Here is a 17,116-nt window from a genome sequence, read left to right on the forward strand (position 1 = left end):
TCACAGCTCTCAGATTTGGTACTGTTTTTTGTCTGTTTTCCCTTCCTGATTCAACAATGGAGCATGCGTCCTCTGTCCTACTTCCTTGGGTTGGCCTGATTTATGGATCTTTTGGTCTAACAGACTACAGCCTCAGAACAAAATCATGGCAAGTTTTAGTTCGCATTTAAAGCACTCTGCTAAAAGCATGGAGCAGCTCCAGTTCCAGGTGCCTGGCTGTATGGCTACACACTCACTTGATTGACCCTGGCCTCTATTCCCAGTTCTGTCTTGTGAGTAGAATGAGCCTTGAATAACGTAAGCATAAGGCCACATAACATAAGGCGAGGTAAGAATAAATGAAAACTTGATGTTATCACAGCTAGTGCTTCGAACTTCGTTCTCTCCAGGAATGTTGTTAGGGGACCCTGAGTGAACTGGCATGCCCCCTCTCCAAGACCTCATCTGTCTTGCCCACCGGCGCCAGTGGGTCGGGGACTGAGATGCTCATCAAAACCGTGAACCCGCACTAATGTCCAGACTACGACCTATCTCCCCATTTACAGGTGGGGGGATCGGAGCGCCAAGAACCTCCGCGTCTCGGCCCGGCAATGAAATCTCCATAGTAACAGCGAAGGAGGCCGGAAAAGCAGCTCTCTTCCGCCCTACATCCCGCCCTCCGGCTAGACTGACCAATGGTCCCGCGAGTTACCTAAGAGATGGTGTGATTGACAATGAATGGGGCGTACGCGGAGCTGGGACTACCTCTATCCAATCGAGCTTTAGGCTGGAGCCAGGACCGACCGGCCCTGGCCAATCGGAGGGCCTAACGAGTACGATGTGCCCACCCACCACTCTCTGCTCGGCTCTAGGCCGTGGCGGGCGTAGGCAAATGATGGGGAGCTGGGCGTTGAAAGAGCGGCGCTGATTAGCGAATCTGGGACCGTCTGGATGAAAGCCTACTTGTGATTCGTTCTGAGTAGACCAAAGCCTGCATGGGCTGGAACCCGCTGGACTGGGGGTGTGAGTAGGGGTTTCGGAGGGGAGGCCGGGGAGGGCGGAGGTGAGGATTGGGGCCACCCGTGGAGGAGAGGATGGTGGAGGAGAGAATGGCTGAGGCTGGGGCCGAAGGGGCTTGAGTGAGGAGGGTAGGCCAAGGAGGCTGGAAGGGGCGGGGCGCTGACCTCTCAGACCACCCTGACCGCCCATCCGGACCGCAGGCCCGGTGGCCAGTAAATATTTCATTGCGGGCAGAGAGAAGGAGGAATGTTTTATTTTTCATGTTTCTAGGAAAGTAAAATGTTAGCATCTGACTCAATACCTTATGACTCAAACCTTAAGTTCTGTCCCAGGTATCCAGGGATAACAGACTAACATTGTAAAGGTGATACCCGGCGGCGGGGTCAGGGACAGGAAGGGAGGGAGGACCAGGGAGCAGGGGCAGGGCAGGGGGTTGAAACCGCGAGTGGGCGGGAAGGTGAGACGTGGAGGGGAAAGGTGAGACTCAGGCGGTGTTCTCCTGTCGCTGGGCAGAATCAGCACAGGCCCGGAGAGAGGCCAGAGTCCCAGTGAGTGGTGTGTCCGCTGTGCAACTCTTAAGTGCCTGGTCCTGGGCCTGGGTGATGTAATGACAGACAGGCGTCGCCTGGCACTGCCACGTGCCAGCACTGCCCAGGAAAAAGGGGGGAAGGACGTCTGCATCCATTGATCCCCTTTTCTATCAGGTAAAGATGATGCCACATCCATGGCATTTAGTTAGCTTGGCAATTGATTTTTACTCAACTTGCATGTTACTTAACTACAAAGGTAGAGGTGTTACCCTATAGTGAAGTGGTTAAAGCAGAAAAATAAAGCGTTAAGCACCCCCCCGCCAATTATTTTCGAAGGTATAAAAACAGCTGTAAAGGAAAATGAAAAGGAATTCTGCAGAAGGCACTTCACTCTTGTAACCCACTGTTTTCTGCTGCCTTCGTGGGCTTGAGTCTGTGAAAATCAGGGAGTGGGTGAGTTATCTGTCCCCCCACCACAGCAGTACTAGGGCCACATTACCCTATAGGAAATCCACCTTTATACTGGACAGTAAGTCATTGTGTAATGGCCAGTAGTAGTCTCACGTGTGATCCACTGGTGAGCAGTGCATTGTTAAAAGAATAGGCTATGTAGATGTGCAGTGGCCAGTCACCTTGATGTATGGCACTATCAGTTTTCTCTGAGAGCTGGGTGAAAAGTACCTACACCGAACTGTTAAATGAAGAATGCACTACAGAAAAGTTTTGGGTAAACTCTTTCCAAAGAAAGACCTCACAGCATGAGTACAAAGGGGAAAAAATGGCCCTGTAGTTGCTCTTCTTGGTGTTCAAATTTAGACAGATTATTTTATTTCAACTTCAATCTACCTGCTTTAAATGCCACAGGCATTCAGTTAAAGGACTTACTCTGGAACCAGATTGGCTAGACTATCAGTTCTCAAAGAAGGTTTGTAAAAGCCCTGGACATTAAATAAAAACAAAGTTGTTTTTATTTTAAATTTTAATCAAATTTTCCTCAATTTACCTATTCCAGTATGGAAAATAATCATGAATATTATTCACATTAAAATCACACTGAATTAACAAGATAAAATGACTAGATTTTCACTCCTTCCCCACAACAGCACTCTCTGCTATATCCAGCCCTTCCTTTTACTGGGAAAATGTATGGTTTAGTTATAAAATGATGAACCTCATTCTTATCAGAGCTTGGGGGGGATATTTATCTCATTATTTTAAATCCATACCATATACTGAACCCAATGTCTCATGAACTATTATGCTTCTGTGGGTGGTTGATGGGCAATATTTCTAGTGATCCCATCTTCAGCTATCATTTGCCTTGTGTTCTAGATGTTATAGTTGGTCTGAGTCTTACAGGTTATTTGTGTGATATCCAAAACAGCAGCAATTAAACTTAACCAGTTATCTTGTTAAGGGCAGTGCCATCAGCTCAGTCAACCAGGCGGGAAACCTGCGTCATTTCTAACACCTCCTTATATTCCTTTCCACCTCCACTAAGACGGAATTCAATATCTCTTATATGGAAAATTGTAATAGCATCCCAACTGGTCACTAATCTCTGTTCTCTGATCTCAATTCATACGAACCCTGCTATGAGTTACCTTTTCAAAAATTAAGAATTATCTGAAATTTTTCAAAAATAGTTAATATTATATGGGGTAGTATAACAGATACCTATGCCCTACCAACTAGGTTAGCAAACATTAACATTTTGGCGCATCTGCTTAAGTGTTTTTTTTGTTTTTTTTTTTTAAGAAATAAAACATCACAGATTAGATTCAGATTCTTTGTTCTCTTTCCTGTTCCCATGCCCCTTCCTTCCCCCGTCCCCAGAGGCAGACACACTTTTGAAATTATTATGTCTCATTTATTCCCATGGTTTTATACTTTCACTGTATATGTGTACACCATACACTATATATTGCTATTTAGGTTTTTTTCTATTTTAAAAATACAGGTAGTATCATACTATGGGCTTCATTTTGCAGCTTGATTTTGTCGCGCAACATTATTTCTGAGACATATCTATATCAATACAGATAGACCAAGTTCATTCATTTTAAGTGTTCGTTATGAGTATGTAATATTGTATCGATTCCCTTATTGATGGACAGTTAGGTTTTTTCAGATGTTTTCCTATATAAATGAACATCCTCGTACATGTCTCTTCGTGCAAGAGTTTTTCTAAAACAGTGGTTCTCCAAGGGGCAGTACTGCCCCTTGGTCATTTTGGAATTCATAAGGGCATATTTGGTTATTGTGATTTTGGAGACACAACGGGGTTTACAGAGCAGGGCTGGGATGCTAGATGTTCTGCAGTGCATGGACAGCCCCTCACAGTGAAGAACTGTCCTACAGCCTGTGCAGTTTTTGAGTGTCCAACAGGATACTCATTTATAATCTGAGCCTAGAATCTAACTTTATTTTTTATATAAACATACTGTATTTTTTGGCACCGTTTAATGTAGTAAAATTTCCAGGAATGCAACTCTAATGTAAATCAAGGGGAAATTATACTTATTTGTGGTTTGGAACTTTAACAAGAGTTGTTCGTCACTCTAGAAAAATCGCATAACTGAAGGCAGCCCAGCTCGTGGTATTTGAGTTGCCATACAACACACCTGCATCAGCCTGCATTTGTAGCTTTTGCGTTCATGGCGATTCTAAGTTTAGGTGCAAGCATCTGACTGCTGTACTTCATTATGTATTCTAGTGTAGTCAGCCTGAACATTTGTATATTTAAACATATGCTGTTTTATTATGAATTACTTTCCATTTAAAATTGGCTTCTCTGTGTGATATAAAGTAGAGATGTAATTTTATTATTTTCTGATTGGATAATCATTCGTCCCAATTCTATCTCTGAAATCCACCGAATCACAAAGCCAGCTCTGTTCTGTACAAAGCTCTCATAAATGCATGGATCTGTTTCTGGGTTCTCTATTTTATTCCACTGGTCCATGTGTCTTTATGCCACAATCACACTGTTTTAATTACCTTGGTTTTATAATTTGTCTTGTGGCAGTTGGTAACAAGAAAGGCAAGTTTCCATCCTAGTTCTCAAAATTGTTTTTGCTATTCTTGGGCTTTTGCTCTTCCATATGAATTTAGGATCAGTTTTCAAGTTCCACAAAAAAATATATATATTTTGAGATTTTTGGTTAAAATTTCATCGAATTGATAGATGAAGGAAAATTAAGATCTGTTAAGGTTGAACCAGCCTATCCAGGAACATGAGTTATGTATTCCAATCTGTTTTATTTTTTTATTCACATCCTTTTTTAAAAAATCTTTGAATAAAGTTTTATAATTTTTGCTATAAAAATCTTACATATCTTTTGTTGGATTTATTCCTGCTTATACATATATACATGTTCATACACACGTCTTTTTATTATGAAAGTTTCAAATATATTTAAAAGCGTCGAAATAGTATAGCAAACACTCATGTACTCATCACCCATTTTCAACAATTAACTCATTAGCCCCCTTCATTTCATCTCCCCCAGATAATTAAAAGTTCTAGACATCATTTTCTATTATCTGTGTCATGTGTATGTATGTATGGTGTATATATCATAATCTTTTAGCATATAACCACAATACCATCACATTAAAATAAAATTTTAACTTAAAAAAATAACTATTTTTTTAAGATCCTCAAATATCCAGATACTGTACTCTTCAGATTTCTCTAGTCATCTCATAAAAAGTTGTGGTTTTTTTTACAGTTGGTTTCGTTTGAATCAAGACCCAAAGTTCATTTGGCTGATAGGTCTCTTCAGACTCTTTAAACTTTTTAATATAAAAATTTTAGTGAAATGTAACACGCATACAGAAAAGTATACAAATCAGAAGCATACAAAGCTAAATACAATTTAACAAAATTAACGAAGCCATGTAACCGACACCCAGACCCAGAAACAAAATTTCATAAGCACCTCAGAATCTTCTTCATGCCCCCTCCACTCACTGCTCTCTACAAGTTAACCATGCTTTTGACTTACGACCCCAAAGTTAGTTTGATCTGTTTTTGGACATTATATGCATGGAATTACACAGTACAAACTTTTGCCTCTAGCTCTTTTCAGTCAATATTTGCGAAACATCCACATTGCTGGGTTTTTAGCCATTCTGATGGTGTCTAGAGGTACTGCATTTTGGTTTCCATTTGTAATTTCCTGATGTCTAATAAAGCTGAACACCTTTCACATGTTTATTGGCCATTTATATATCTTTTTTGCCAAATGTTTTTATTTTAATCTGATCTATCAGTTTCTGAGAGAGAGAGATTAAAATCTTCCACTAAATTTGTGGGTTTGTCCATTTATTGCAATGATTCTTTTGTTTTTTGGCTTTATATATTTTGAGGATTTGTTTTAGGTTCCTATTTGTTTCAAGGTGTATCTTTTTGTTAAATTATTCCTTTTGTGACTGTCTATATTAATATTTTTCAAATCTTTGCATTCTATTCTACCTGATACTCATATTGCTTCCCCGGATTATTTTTTAGTTTTGCTTATTTTTTAATTGTAGTAATACACACTTAACATTAGATTTACCATCTTTAGTGTTTACCTATTTTTTTAAACATGCATATTTAGCTTAACAAAGCCTACAGGTAATCATTAACTCTCACCTCCTTCAGAGCAAAATAATAACTGAGGTTAATAATGATTTACCTTGGAATTGTCCTTTCTCATCTTCCATAAAACTGTTGATAAATATTTTAGTTCTTGTTTTTAACTCAAAAAATTAGTCATTTCTCATTAAAGAAAGGTTTACTGTCGGTATTTTCCAGTATTTTTCTCACCATCTCTCCTTCCATCTCACACCTTTCTTGGTTCGTTCTCCTCCTTGTTGAAGTGTATCTATGAGAGGGAATTCCATTTCAGCCTTCTTATGTCTGAAAACATCTTTATTTGACACTCATTCTTGTGGGAACCTTCATGCTGACCTTGGTGGCACCCCTACAGAGGGGTATTAGTTTGTCTCCGCTGGCATACTTTGGGCTTCTCACTTTTAGTCTAGTTTCCATGTTAATCTTATTACTTGGGATTCCATATCATATTGGTCCTGTGATTTGAACCCCACACCTGCATGTAATAATATAGGGTTGGGATTCAGATTTCTCTGGGATTATTCTTTTTTCACCCACGGCCTGAAGTACTTGGCCAGCTTTCTTCCAACTAAGTCAGCAGCAACATGTTGAGTCCCTATGTCAAAGACAGGTGAGCCCTTTCAGGGCCTACCGTTATGCCGTGTTCTTAGTTGTAGTGCTCTGGATCATGGGTCTGAGACCTCATCTGTCCAGGAGGGACTGCTCCTAAGGGCTGTATCAGGTTCCGGTGGACCTTTGGACTCAGCTCCTGCTCACCACTCAGGCTTTGAGTTACATTGTTGTGTGTAGCATTTACAGGCTTTTCTTTATTGCTTTCAAGCTCCACTGTGTGTTAAATTCTTTTCGTTCTGTTTTATTAAGCATTTTTCTGTGTTTGCTGTTGTGCAAAGAACTTCCCTCATTAGCGCTGTCCAGCATGTTTACCTAAGCCTTGGTCGTCTTTGTAAAACGAGATATGATTCTGTCACTCCTGCATTTGATTTTCACGGACTTGTTAGTACTGCTTCATTTATTTATCCAACAAATATTTATTGATTATAATCTCTGGTAAGAAGTAGGGATACTGTGGTGAACAAGATATAAAGTCTGTCCTCAAGGAATTTTCTATTCTACTTGGAGAGACAGAAAATGAACCTGTAAACAATAAATAAAAATGTGAACTACAGTTTGTGACACGTGCTCTAAAGGAGATAGCGTGATGGGGAGTCATCGTTTTGGGGGTTACTTTAGCTAGGGCAGTCAGGGATCTCTCTAAGGAGGCTGCATTTAAAGCTGGGATCAGTAGGTTGAGGAGAGGCCAGCCCAGCAAATAGGGGAGGGCTTGTTTAGGGCCAGGGGTTAATTCCAGGCGGTGGAAACAGCAAGGACAAGGATCCAGAGGTGGGGAAACACTTGGCATGTTAGAGTTAATGAGGTGACACCCACGTGCTCTCATGAGGGGCGAGTGTGCCCCAGTAAGATTTGCGAGGCAATGGGAGCCACGCCTCCTGCTGCCCGCCTCTCTGCCCGCTCTTCCCTTGACCCTGTCGTCTCGCCACACAGATTCTTCCCCACGTGGGCTGTGCAAAGCTGCCTCCTCGCTGTCTCAGGTCGCATTGTACTTTGCTTTCTACTTTTCAGAATGTGATATGGACAGTTATTTACATGACGGTGTTCTCCAGTAGGCCTTTAAGCTGCTTCTGTCAGAGGATATGTCTTAGTTACCTAGTGATCCCAGCCCACAGCACAATGCTGTACGTGGTAGGCACACAAAAAAATGCTGATAGAACAAATGTTTGTTTGTTTTTAGCAGTTCATGCTTAGAGTTTCCTTTCCAAAACCTTTATAACAGAACTTTTCATAGATAATAATTTTTGTGGTGTTTAAACCATCAGGGTAAAGAAAACTATTAACCTGAAGAAAAATTTGTTTGCTTTAGACTTGTCTCTGATACTGCAAGGGAAAACCAGGGGTGGTCCTATAGTGTGGTATTACCCTATAATGGGTCAAGTGGTAGCCCCCCAAAACATATGTCCACACCCTAACCCCCAGAACCTATGAATATGATCTTATTTGGGAAGGGGGGTGTTTTCAGATGGAATTAAGTTAACATGTTGAGATGAGATCATACCGGATTATTTGGGTGGGCTCTAAATTCAACTACAAGTGTCCTCATAAAAGACAAGAGAGAAAGAGACACAGAGCAGAAGCCATGTGCACGTGGAGGCAGAGGTTGGAGGGATGTCACAGGCCAAGGAATGTCGGGAGCCACCAGAATCTGTAAGAGGCAGGACAACTCTTCTCCCAGAGCCTTTGGAGGGAGTGTGGCCAGGATGACACTTAATTTCAGACTTCTGGCCTCCAGAACTGTAAGAGAACCATGGCTTTCTGTTGCTGCAAGCCACCCGGTTTGGTACTCATACCTCCCATTATACCTCAGTTACCTCTGCTATCACATGGACATAATACCTATCTCAGACGCTTATTGCCGTGATTAAATGAGATGTATTTATAAGGTTTAGTACACAGCGAATGTTCAAAATTAGTGATGGCTCCCCTCCTCCACCTTCTCCTCTTCTTTAAGGACTTATGAGTTTGCTTCCCTTTGTGAGTAAAAACTCAACAATAGAGTGGGACATTTCCGTCTGGTGATTGCCTGGTGAGTCAAAGCTCATACTGTGGACTTAACCTGAGCACTCCAAATTCCACATTGACCGTGGCGCTCTCGGGCCCCAGTGCCTTTTACAGCCCTTCAGTAGGGTTTCATATCAAGGGACAGTTCAGGTTCCTATTGCAGACTGGGGGCAGACCAGAACTCAGATGCCAGATTTGAGTGATCCACTTGGAGCAGAAAGCAACCTTTTAATCCTCACCAGAAAGAAATGTTTGAGTCTAAATGTGCGATTCCTAGTAAGGCCTCTGAAAGTGGATCTTCCCAAAGACCTGGCAAACCAGTCATCAGAAATTCCTCCTAATGAGTTTGGACTTTCTGTATTTGTCTGACCACCTTCTTGCACCCTGGGAGCATGCTGAAAGCAGGCAGAACCTGGAGCCAGGGGTACACCTTGTCCTGCCCCAAGGCCCAGGCAGAGCGGAGTGCAGGGCTCATGCGTCCTTTCCCCACAGATGGCTGGCACTGTCCTGGGAGTGGGTGCCGGCGTGTTCATCTTAGCCCTGCTCTGGGTGCTGGTGCTGCTGCTGTGTGCGCTGTTGTCCAGAGCCTCTGGTGTAGCCAGGTAAGGCATTCTCTCCTGCTGGGAGCCCACGGTGAAACATGTAGAAGCAAAATCGCCGATGCTCGTTACGCATTTAAAATTCAGGAGATCCATTTTGTAATTATGGACACTTTGAATGAGTTGGATTTTAACCTCTTATCATAAGCACTAACTGTGTTATTGGCTCTGAAGCAGAGGTGGGAGGAGATGGGAGGTATTTTTCAGTTCTCCCTGTAGAGGAGATGGAGGGATGTGAGATGAAAAGAAAATCTGCCTTCTCTGCCTATTGAATTTCTTGGGGTGAGTTTCTTAATTGTTCAGACTAATGGCAGATGCTTAGTCCATCCGCTAAGGCTCCAGAGCTGGGCCTGGGGAATCTGCAGACACGCTGTATGATGGCCGGCTGGCCATCACACGCCGACTGCACAAGAGAATCAGGCCGTAGGCTGACTAACAACGCTACGGCACTGCGCTCTCTGGCCAGACAGTGTCGGTACGAAGCAGCGAGTTACATAATTTACGAAACTGTTCTGCTCTAAAACACAGAAGTGGGGGTGAGGGAGGGGCTGCTTTGGTTTTTCATGATTATGACTACACAGAGGCAAAAATAAAAACTACCAATTCTCATTCTTAGGAATTCAGAGCGACTGGGAATAAACAGGAATGCATCCAGCTGGTACCTGTCTAGGAAGAAGGGCTTTGGGATAAAGGGGAAAACATTTCTAAATTCACGGGGCAGTGTGGACAGCGGGTCTCGGTCTCGGGGCATTGTTAATGGGCCGAAACATAGAAGACTGGCCCCAGGGAAGAGCCCGCCCAGGCCTGACTGACTGGAAAAGAAACTATAAACAGTGCTTTAACGCTCTGTCTTTTGACCCCAGGTTCTCTGTCATTTTTGTATTCCTCGGTGCTGTGGTCATCACGTCAGTTCTGTTGCTCTTCCCCCGAGCCAGTGAAATCCCAGCCCCAGCGGTCGAAATGAAGGTAGAACTATTGGTTTTATTTTGCCTCCTGAGTTGTAACTCTTGTTTCTCTCTTGATCTAGACCTCGCCCCTTCGCCGGGGTGTTCCCCGATGCCAGGTTGGCTGAACCGCGTAGGAAGATTTGTTAAGTTAAAGCAAGGATGGGGAAAGCTCAGGGGGAGGTTTAAACTCTCCACACCTTCACCCAGGAAGAGAATCTTAATTCTGACTCTGGTTTGCATCAAGCTGAACAAGCAGTATGTCCGAAAGCCACCTCATACTATGGGGCAGGGAGAGGGAAAATGAGTTAAGAAAAGGACTAGGCCTGGTCCTGTCATATAAGTGCCCCTTCCCGATGGCCTGGGCCCAGAAACGCAGATCTGGGCCTAAATTTCTGCAGTGCCCACAAGGTGCTGAAAGATGTGGGGGGTTTTTTTTGTTTGTTTTTTAACCTCCATGTGTTTGAATTTTTACACTTCTGATGTGAAAAGAATACTCTTCATAGGGCGGAGCAGGGAGAAAGGAGAACAGTTTTTTGGAAAGCAGAAGTTGTATAGATAAATGAGTTCAATACTCACAGTCTTCTGGGAGATCCTTTGGTCCTCATTCCTAGAGCCACACCTGCCAATACCCACCTCTCTGAATGGATTTTTATCATCTTTCTCATAGTCCTTCTCTGGACACCCCACGATTCTGGTTCGTTCCTGGTCGGGGCTCCAGCTTTACCAGCTGGTCTCGGATACCTCTGATCTCGATAACGGTATTGAATTCTTGAGTCCCGTTATTCCTTCTACGAGCTTCTTTACTCTCAACTTCCACTTTAACTTTTTAAGTAGGAATGACGATACTATAATAGCTAACATTTTTAAGGGATTACAGTGTGTGAAATCTGTGATAAGTACATTGTGTTATCTCATTGAAATCTCAAGACGACCCTCAGTAGTGTGAAGTAGGTACTGTTATTATCCTCATATTATATGTGAGGATACGGAGGATGTAAGAGGTTAAAGTTACTTGCCCAAGGTCATCCATACGTAGAAAGAATCAGAGCAAGGATTGAAGCTGGGCTCTGTCTTCAAAACCTTCATCACTGGGGACTCAACAGAATATTAGGGGCCATCACAGAGAATTCTTAAGTGGCTCTTTGGACACTAGACAATAGTACACAAAATATATAATTTCCGAATTAAAATTCGCACATATTTCCAACTCTGTCTAGGACTAACCATGGAAAAGGGAGGAAATTTGTTCTGAAAATTCCAAGGGAAATAATACTTACCACATAATTTAAGGCATTATTTTCATCCATGTCAGGTTCTTTCATCAGCGTTTGAAAACCACTCTGGCGGTGTGAGCAGCAGGTGTGAGCTAGAGCCAGGCTCCACCTCAGCTTCCCTGTTCTAAAGGGGGAGAGCGTTGAAGGCTGCTGTGTTTCTGGACTGCTGCAGATGTGACTGTTGAGAGAAAGGCACGGAGCAGACACATTCTGAAATCGATCCCTCTATCCTCTGTCATATGAGTCTCAGACCCAGGAGAAAAGACTGGGGTTTAAGCAAAAGATGTTCGTCAGCATGGCCAACAGGATCAGAGTTCTCATTTTCAGCTTTTGAGAACTGGCCCCTGCAGCAGCCTGGCTCAGTACCTATCAATAATACATGACCTGGGCCTTCTGCACCCAAGGCCTGCTAATTGGCTAATTAAAAAGAGAAACGTGTCGAACGAGCAAACATGTAGCCCACCAGAGACTTGTTCAGTACTGGAGCCAAGGTCAAAGTTATGTTAAAGCTATTTGATCAAACTGACCTTTGTTGTAGGTTGGCTGTGGAGGTATCTCTGGAGCAGCCCTATCTTCTTGGTGTCTTTGGGTTTCAGCTGTGCTTGGACTTGACAAGTGCTTGGTGCGCGTCATCCCTGTATTAGTTTCCTACTGCTGCTGTAACAAATTACCAAAAACTTAGCTAACAACACATTTATTATCTTACCGTTCTATGAGTTAGAAGTCCAAAATCATTCTCTCCAGGCTAATAGCAAGGGGTTGGCAGGGCTGTATTCCTTTCTTCAGGTTCTAAAGAAGAATCTGTTTTCTTACCCTTTCCAGCTTCTAGAGGTCGCCCTCGGCTGGGGGACCTCTAGCTCCATATTCAGAGCCAGTAAGGTAACATCTCTCTGACTCCACTTCCTTCTTTCACTTTTAAGGATCCTGTGATCATATTGGACCCACCTGGATTAGGTAATCCAAGCTATCTCCCTATTTTAAGGTCAGCTAATTAGCAAGCTTAATTCCATTTATGACCTTAATTCTGCTTTGCCATGTAATCTAACATATTCACAATATCTGGAGATTAAGATGTGGACATTCTTGCACCGTTATTCTGTCTACAAGAGTCACCTTTCAGTTATTTTGGATTCTCTTCGAGGTACTGGGTTTTCAAAGCTTCTGGAAACTGTAAAGTCACCCAGTTGCTTGGTTCGTGCACCTGCTCCATTAGGTCTGTAGATTAAATTGCTTTTTTCGGCCCAAACTTAAGCACCACCATTTGGATCTAAGGAGAGTAGAGCTCTGGCAGTGGACAGTAAACAAGTGGATAGAGCCAACACTAATTATAGGTTTTTGTCAGCGAAGACTAACAGCTTTGGGGCCCGAAGTCTGACTGGTTGCCAGACAGCTAACTGTGTGATCTGGGGCACATCATCTATCCTCTTAGTGTTTTAGTATCTCAGGTAAAGGGCCGTTTCCCCAAACCCTTGGAATGCTGGGTTATGAATGTTCGGGTTCAGAAGTCTTCTGATGAAAGTTTTGAAGAGTGACCTTTTCATTTTGAAAATGAACCCTCCGGAATTGGCAATGGGGTGACGATCTTTGGATCTTGGGTACGTGGGGTTTGTTATACTATTATATTTTTTAATTCTGTTTAAAATTCTCCATATTAAAAAGATAATAAGAAACATGAACCTTTCTAAGACCAAACAGATTTCTCATGAATGCTTTCGGATAACCCAGCATAGGATTCCAGAACATAACAGAACTCATCCTGGGTGTTCAAAGTATTTATGAACCTCCCAAATCAAGCCATTTGTTTCCTGTACTTCATTAATCCTTTATCTTGTATTTCCAGCTGAGGAAGTTAAGAAAAGGATCTTTCTTAACCATTTACAGCGGAGACTCGGAGCGGGTTGTTACGGGAAGCTACAAATATGAACAGACCCTGGGCCCATTCATCAGAGATTTCAGATGAGCACAGCCAGGGTGCTGAAGTGATAGTAATTTCATTTTTGATGTTTCTTTCTCCAGATTGTGGATGCCTTTTTCATTGGCCGCTACGTCCTGCTGGTTTTCCTTGCCGCTGCCTTCCTTGGAGGTCTCTTTTTGGTTCTAATTCATCATATCCTGGAGCCAATCTATGCCAAACCACTGAGGTCCTAGTGAGCACTATTCGTGAAAACCAAGACCCTGTTCTCCCCCTCACTTTGAGGGCATCGATGAGCAGAAAGGCACTGTTTGGAGCCTTGTTTTGAAAGCCCCGTGCCTTACGATCTGGGGATTATCCATTCATCGCTAAGATAAATGCCTTGAGTCCTGGTTTCCAGACACAGGCTTGCAAAATTGTCTCTTCGGTGATAGAGTTTCACTGGTGTAAGAGGGACATTGCTCTTCCTAGCACCTACACCTCAGGTTTTCCATCTGTTTTGTAAAGAAAATAGTAAGAGAGAGAACTGGTGACTTTGGGGAGTCATGAGCCAATGAGGGCCAGGTGCAATTCATTCCTTACCCCTGAACTGTCTATGTCTTATTCAGTTTGAAATAGTAACAGTGGTCTGCATTGAACAGATTTTCAATCAAGACATCAGTAAAGTAGATTTGGGGAAAAGAGGCACTTGGCTTCTGCTATCCAGTAAATGAAAGAATTTGGTCCCTTTGATAACATATAAAATTCTCGGTTATGAGGTTGGGATCATTTGGAAAGGAAACACACTCAAAGATCCAAAGGTTGTTTTAATGTGATGATTTCGAAGACTTACTCAGGTGTTGGTTATTGACCACTCTGCATATCATGCCACAGAACTCTCTGCAGGCAATGGCGTTGCGTCCCTCTGCTCTAATAAAGCGATTCACACCAACCTAATGACTGGCTCTCACTTCAAACTTTTGGTAACAGCTTTCTGCGTCTAGTATTTCTGTATTTCAAGTTAACTTAGATATTATAGGAAAGGTGTGGAAGTATTGTTTGTTCTGCTGCTATAAATCTCTGGTTTCTTCCAGGATTTGGGGACCTTTGTGTGCGTTAATTACCATAAGAATCCATTTGGGTTATTGTCATCTATTTCATCTTTGTAGCCCTTTCCCCAAAGCTGGTGGGGAATGTATATTCCCAGGATTAGATATAACTTTATACCTGCCTGAGATCCCAGGTCAAGTAAAATCTGTCACTAAATGGAGGGGTCGAGCCAGTTCTACTTTAGCAGTCTCATCCTGACTCCCTAGAGCTTTTTGAAAAAGGATTTTCCCGCTTAAAATTAAGAACCAGAAAAAAGTCGGAAGGAGAACTTTGATTGAGTACATGCTATATACCTGCAGTACACTAGTTCCTTTGAAATAGAATTTACTTAATTTTACAACAATCTATTTATTATCATTCCCATCTTAAAGTAGAAAAAAATTAACTCTTAAAAGAGATGAACTAACTTGCCCAAGCTTCCCATAACGGCCAGCGTGCAGACCCAGGGATGGCAGACTCCAGGACCGGTCTTGAACTAAAAAGAAAACACATCGAGCTTTGTGGAATTTTGATTGAGAGCATGAGGAAGTCAGGGCCACTTCTCTGCTTCCTCTCCTGGATCCTGTTGTCATAGGAAGGTAAGGGTCCTGCCACCCCAGCGGGGATTAAGCTCTAAACTAAAAGTGGAGAAAACAGGTGGCTTTGGGGAGTCACGGGCCAATGAGGGCCAGGTGCAGTTATCCTCACCCCCGAACTGTCTCTATCTTATTCAGTTTGGAAAAACTTTGCAGATAAGGCTTTGTCAGAGAAAGCTTCGAAGGAAATAGTTTCTCAATCTGGCCTAGGGCCCTCGGGTAAGAAAAGCAAGCAGAAACATCCCCTACCCCCAGCGGACTGGAGGGAAAAAGGAGAATGTGGAAATATTGAGGCAAGCAGGAGAGTGATACTCTTGCCCCTCTCTGGACACCGGCACTGAAGCCCCAGATTCTGTCAAGTCTCTGCAGAGATGCTGAGCCAGCCCAGTGCAGAATGACTCCTGACAACGCACAGGCTGCCACTCATCACCTTCTCCTGAGAGACTTGCTGAAAAAGCAAATCTAGGAAAACTCTTGTAGGTTCCTGACCATGAGTCCATGTTTTTTATTCCCCAACAAAAGTGTCCAACTATTAGATTGATGTATAATGGCCATGAAGTTTTGGGTGACTCCTTAAGTAGAGAAAAATGTGTTAAGGTTGGAAACTAAATTCCTCACCAAACACCACTGCTGTCCAATTTTTGTTGTTGATGGTGTTGTTTTCACAGATGTAAATGACAGGCTTGTGTGTTATGGGCAAAAATCATACTTAGAACTAAGTGTACTTTAGTTCAGCCTGCCTTCCATAGATCCTGTCCATAACTACCAGCTGTGGTGAAATGAATGATAAATTACTTTCTACTTTCATACTCAAAGTAGTCATATCCAACTGCCCCCAAAACCCCACAGTGTTGGGATAAATACAAGGCCGAAACGGCAGAAAATGAATTTCACTGAGTTCTACGTGGGCACCCCTATAACCAGTGTCTGATACGGCACCCCTTTTGCGTGTGGCCTTCCTGGAGGTTGTCCTTTAAATAGAAACAAATTATCTAGTGTCTCATTCATTCTTTGATCGTGCTGTACTCTTCTCTAATCCAGAGAGATCCTGTGGCAGTGGTGATCCCCACTCTTTAGAAAATAGAGTAAATCAGGGCTTCTACATCAGAAAATAAGCTATATTTCATAGCCTTTTAAAACTGTATCCTGACGAAAGCTAAATTAGCAGGACACCACCCTCCCCCAACAGTGCAGACATTTGTCCTATCCACTAGGTGACGCTGTATGTTATATTTTAGAAGTCTCCAGCCAAGAAAACCTACTAGGTAATTTTTTGACAAGTTCCTTAAATTTCTGACTTACAAAAATGAAAGTAAAGCTAATATTCTCTACTGATGCACGATATCAGATATTTAAAAAATCATCAAAATTATTGTACCAATGTCCAGTTACTAGCCATTCACTCCTGCTACATACACTGGCATTGCTATTTTTAACAGTTCTCACTGCTATTGGGTATAAAGCATTGGTCCTGTGGAGTGAGCCTGTCCGAGGACTAGACTCTGAAGTTTCTAGGCTGTCTTCCTAACTCCATCCCGGGATGAAAGCATCCGAATGACTTCTACATGTTTTTATTCTAACATTAATCCATTTCCTGTCCTGTTCTCTAAGACATAAACTTTTTTTTTTTTTATCAACTCTATCTCATTGCCACTGCAGTGGAAGAGTTTCTGTTTTACTTTGATTTTAATTCAATGTGTAAAGAAACCTGCTGCAATTATTTGACAGAAACAGGCAGAGATGAAGGGATTTTACAAGTTTCACAGGTAGTTAGAGGGGCTCAAACTTGACACCAGGGTTCCTGATAGCTCATTTTTCAGATAGTTTAAAGATCATTTTTAAATGATCCTTATTTTTACATTGGTTAATACTATTTCTTACCTATTTGTACCCACCATTTCCCTAACCCATATTCAAAAAAAGGTAAAAGTTTCATTAAAGAATTCCCAAGTAC

The 17,116-nt window shown here is 42.5% G+C and overlaps 1 protein-coding gene across 2 annotated transcripts; it reads left to right on the plus strand.

Moving 5' to 3' along the window:
- The first annotated feature begins 828 nt into the window (after nt 1-828).
- Nucleotides 829-14,434, plus strand: TMEM218 (transmembrane protein 218). Of its 2 annotated transcripts, XM_039872790.1 has the most exons (5): nt 829-1,002; nt 1,513-1,703; nt 9,259-9,368; nt 10,229-10,331; nt 13,603-14,434. In XM_039872790.1, the coding sequence occupies exons 3-5, from the start codon at nt 9,259-9,261 to the stop codon at nt 13,732-13,734; spliced, it is 345 nt and encodes a 114-aa protein (XP_039728724.1). In that variant the 5' UTR covers nt 829-1,002; nt 1,513-1,703; the 3' UTR covers nt 13,735-14,434. The 2 variants fall into 2 exon arrangements, with proteins under 2 accessions (XP_039728724.1, XP_039728723.1); XM_039872789.1 differs by lacking the exon at nt 1,513-1,703 and having other exon boundaries at nt 830-1,002.
- Nucleotides 14,435-17,116: the final 2,682 nt, after the last annotated feature.

This window comes from Pteropus medius, unplaced genomic scaffold, assembly GCF_902729225.1.
Source record: "Pteropus medius unplaced genomic scaffold, Ma_sr-lr_union100, whole genome shotgun sequence".
Classification (NCBI taxonomy): domain Eukaryota; kingdom Metazoa; phylum Chordata; class Mammalia; order Chiroptera; family Pteropodidae; genus Pteropus; species Pteropus medius.

Coding starts and splice junctions, on each gene's coding strand:
- TMEM218 (XM_039872790.1), top strand. CDS start 9,259: ATGGCTGGCACTGTCCTGGGAGTGGGTGCCGGCGTGTTCATCTTAGCC. Junction 9,369..10,228: donor AGAGCCTCTGGTGTAGCCAG/GTAAGGCATTCT, acceptor TTTTGACCCCAG/GTTCTCTGTCATTTTTGTAT. Junction 10,332..13,602: donor CCCCAGCGGTCGAAATGAAG/GTAGAACTATTG, acceptor TTCTTTCTCCAG/ATTGTGGATGCCTTTTTCAT.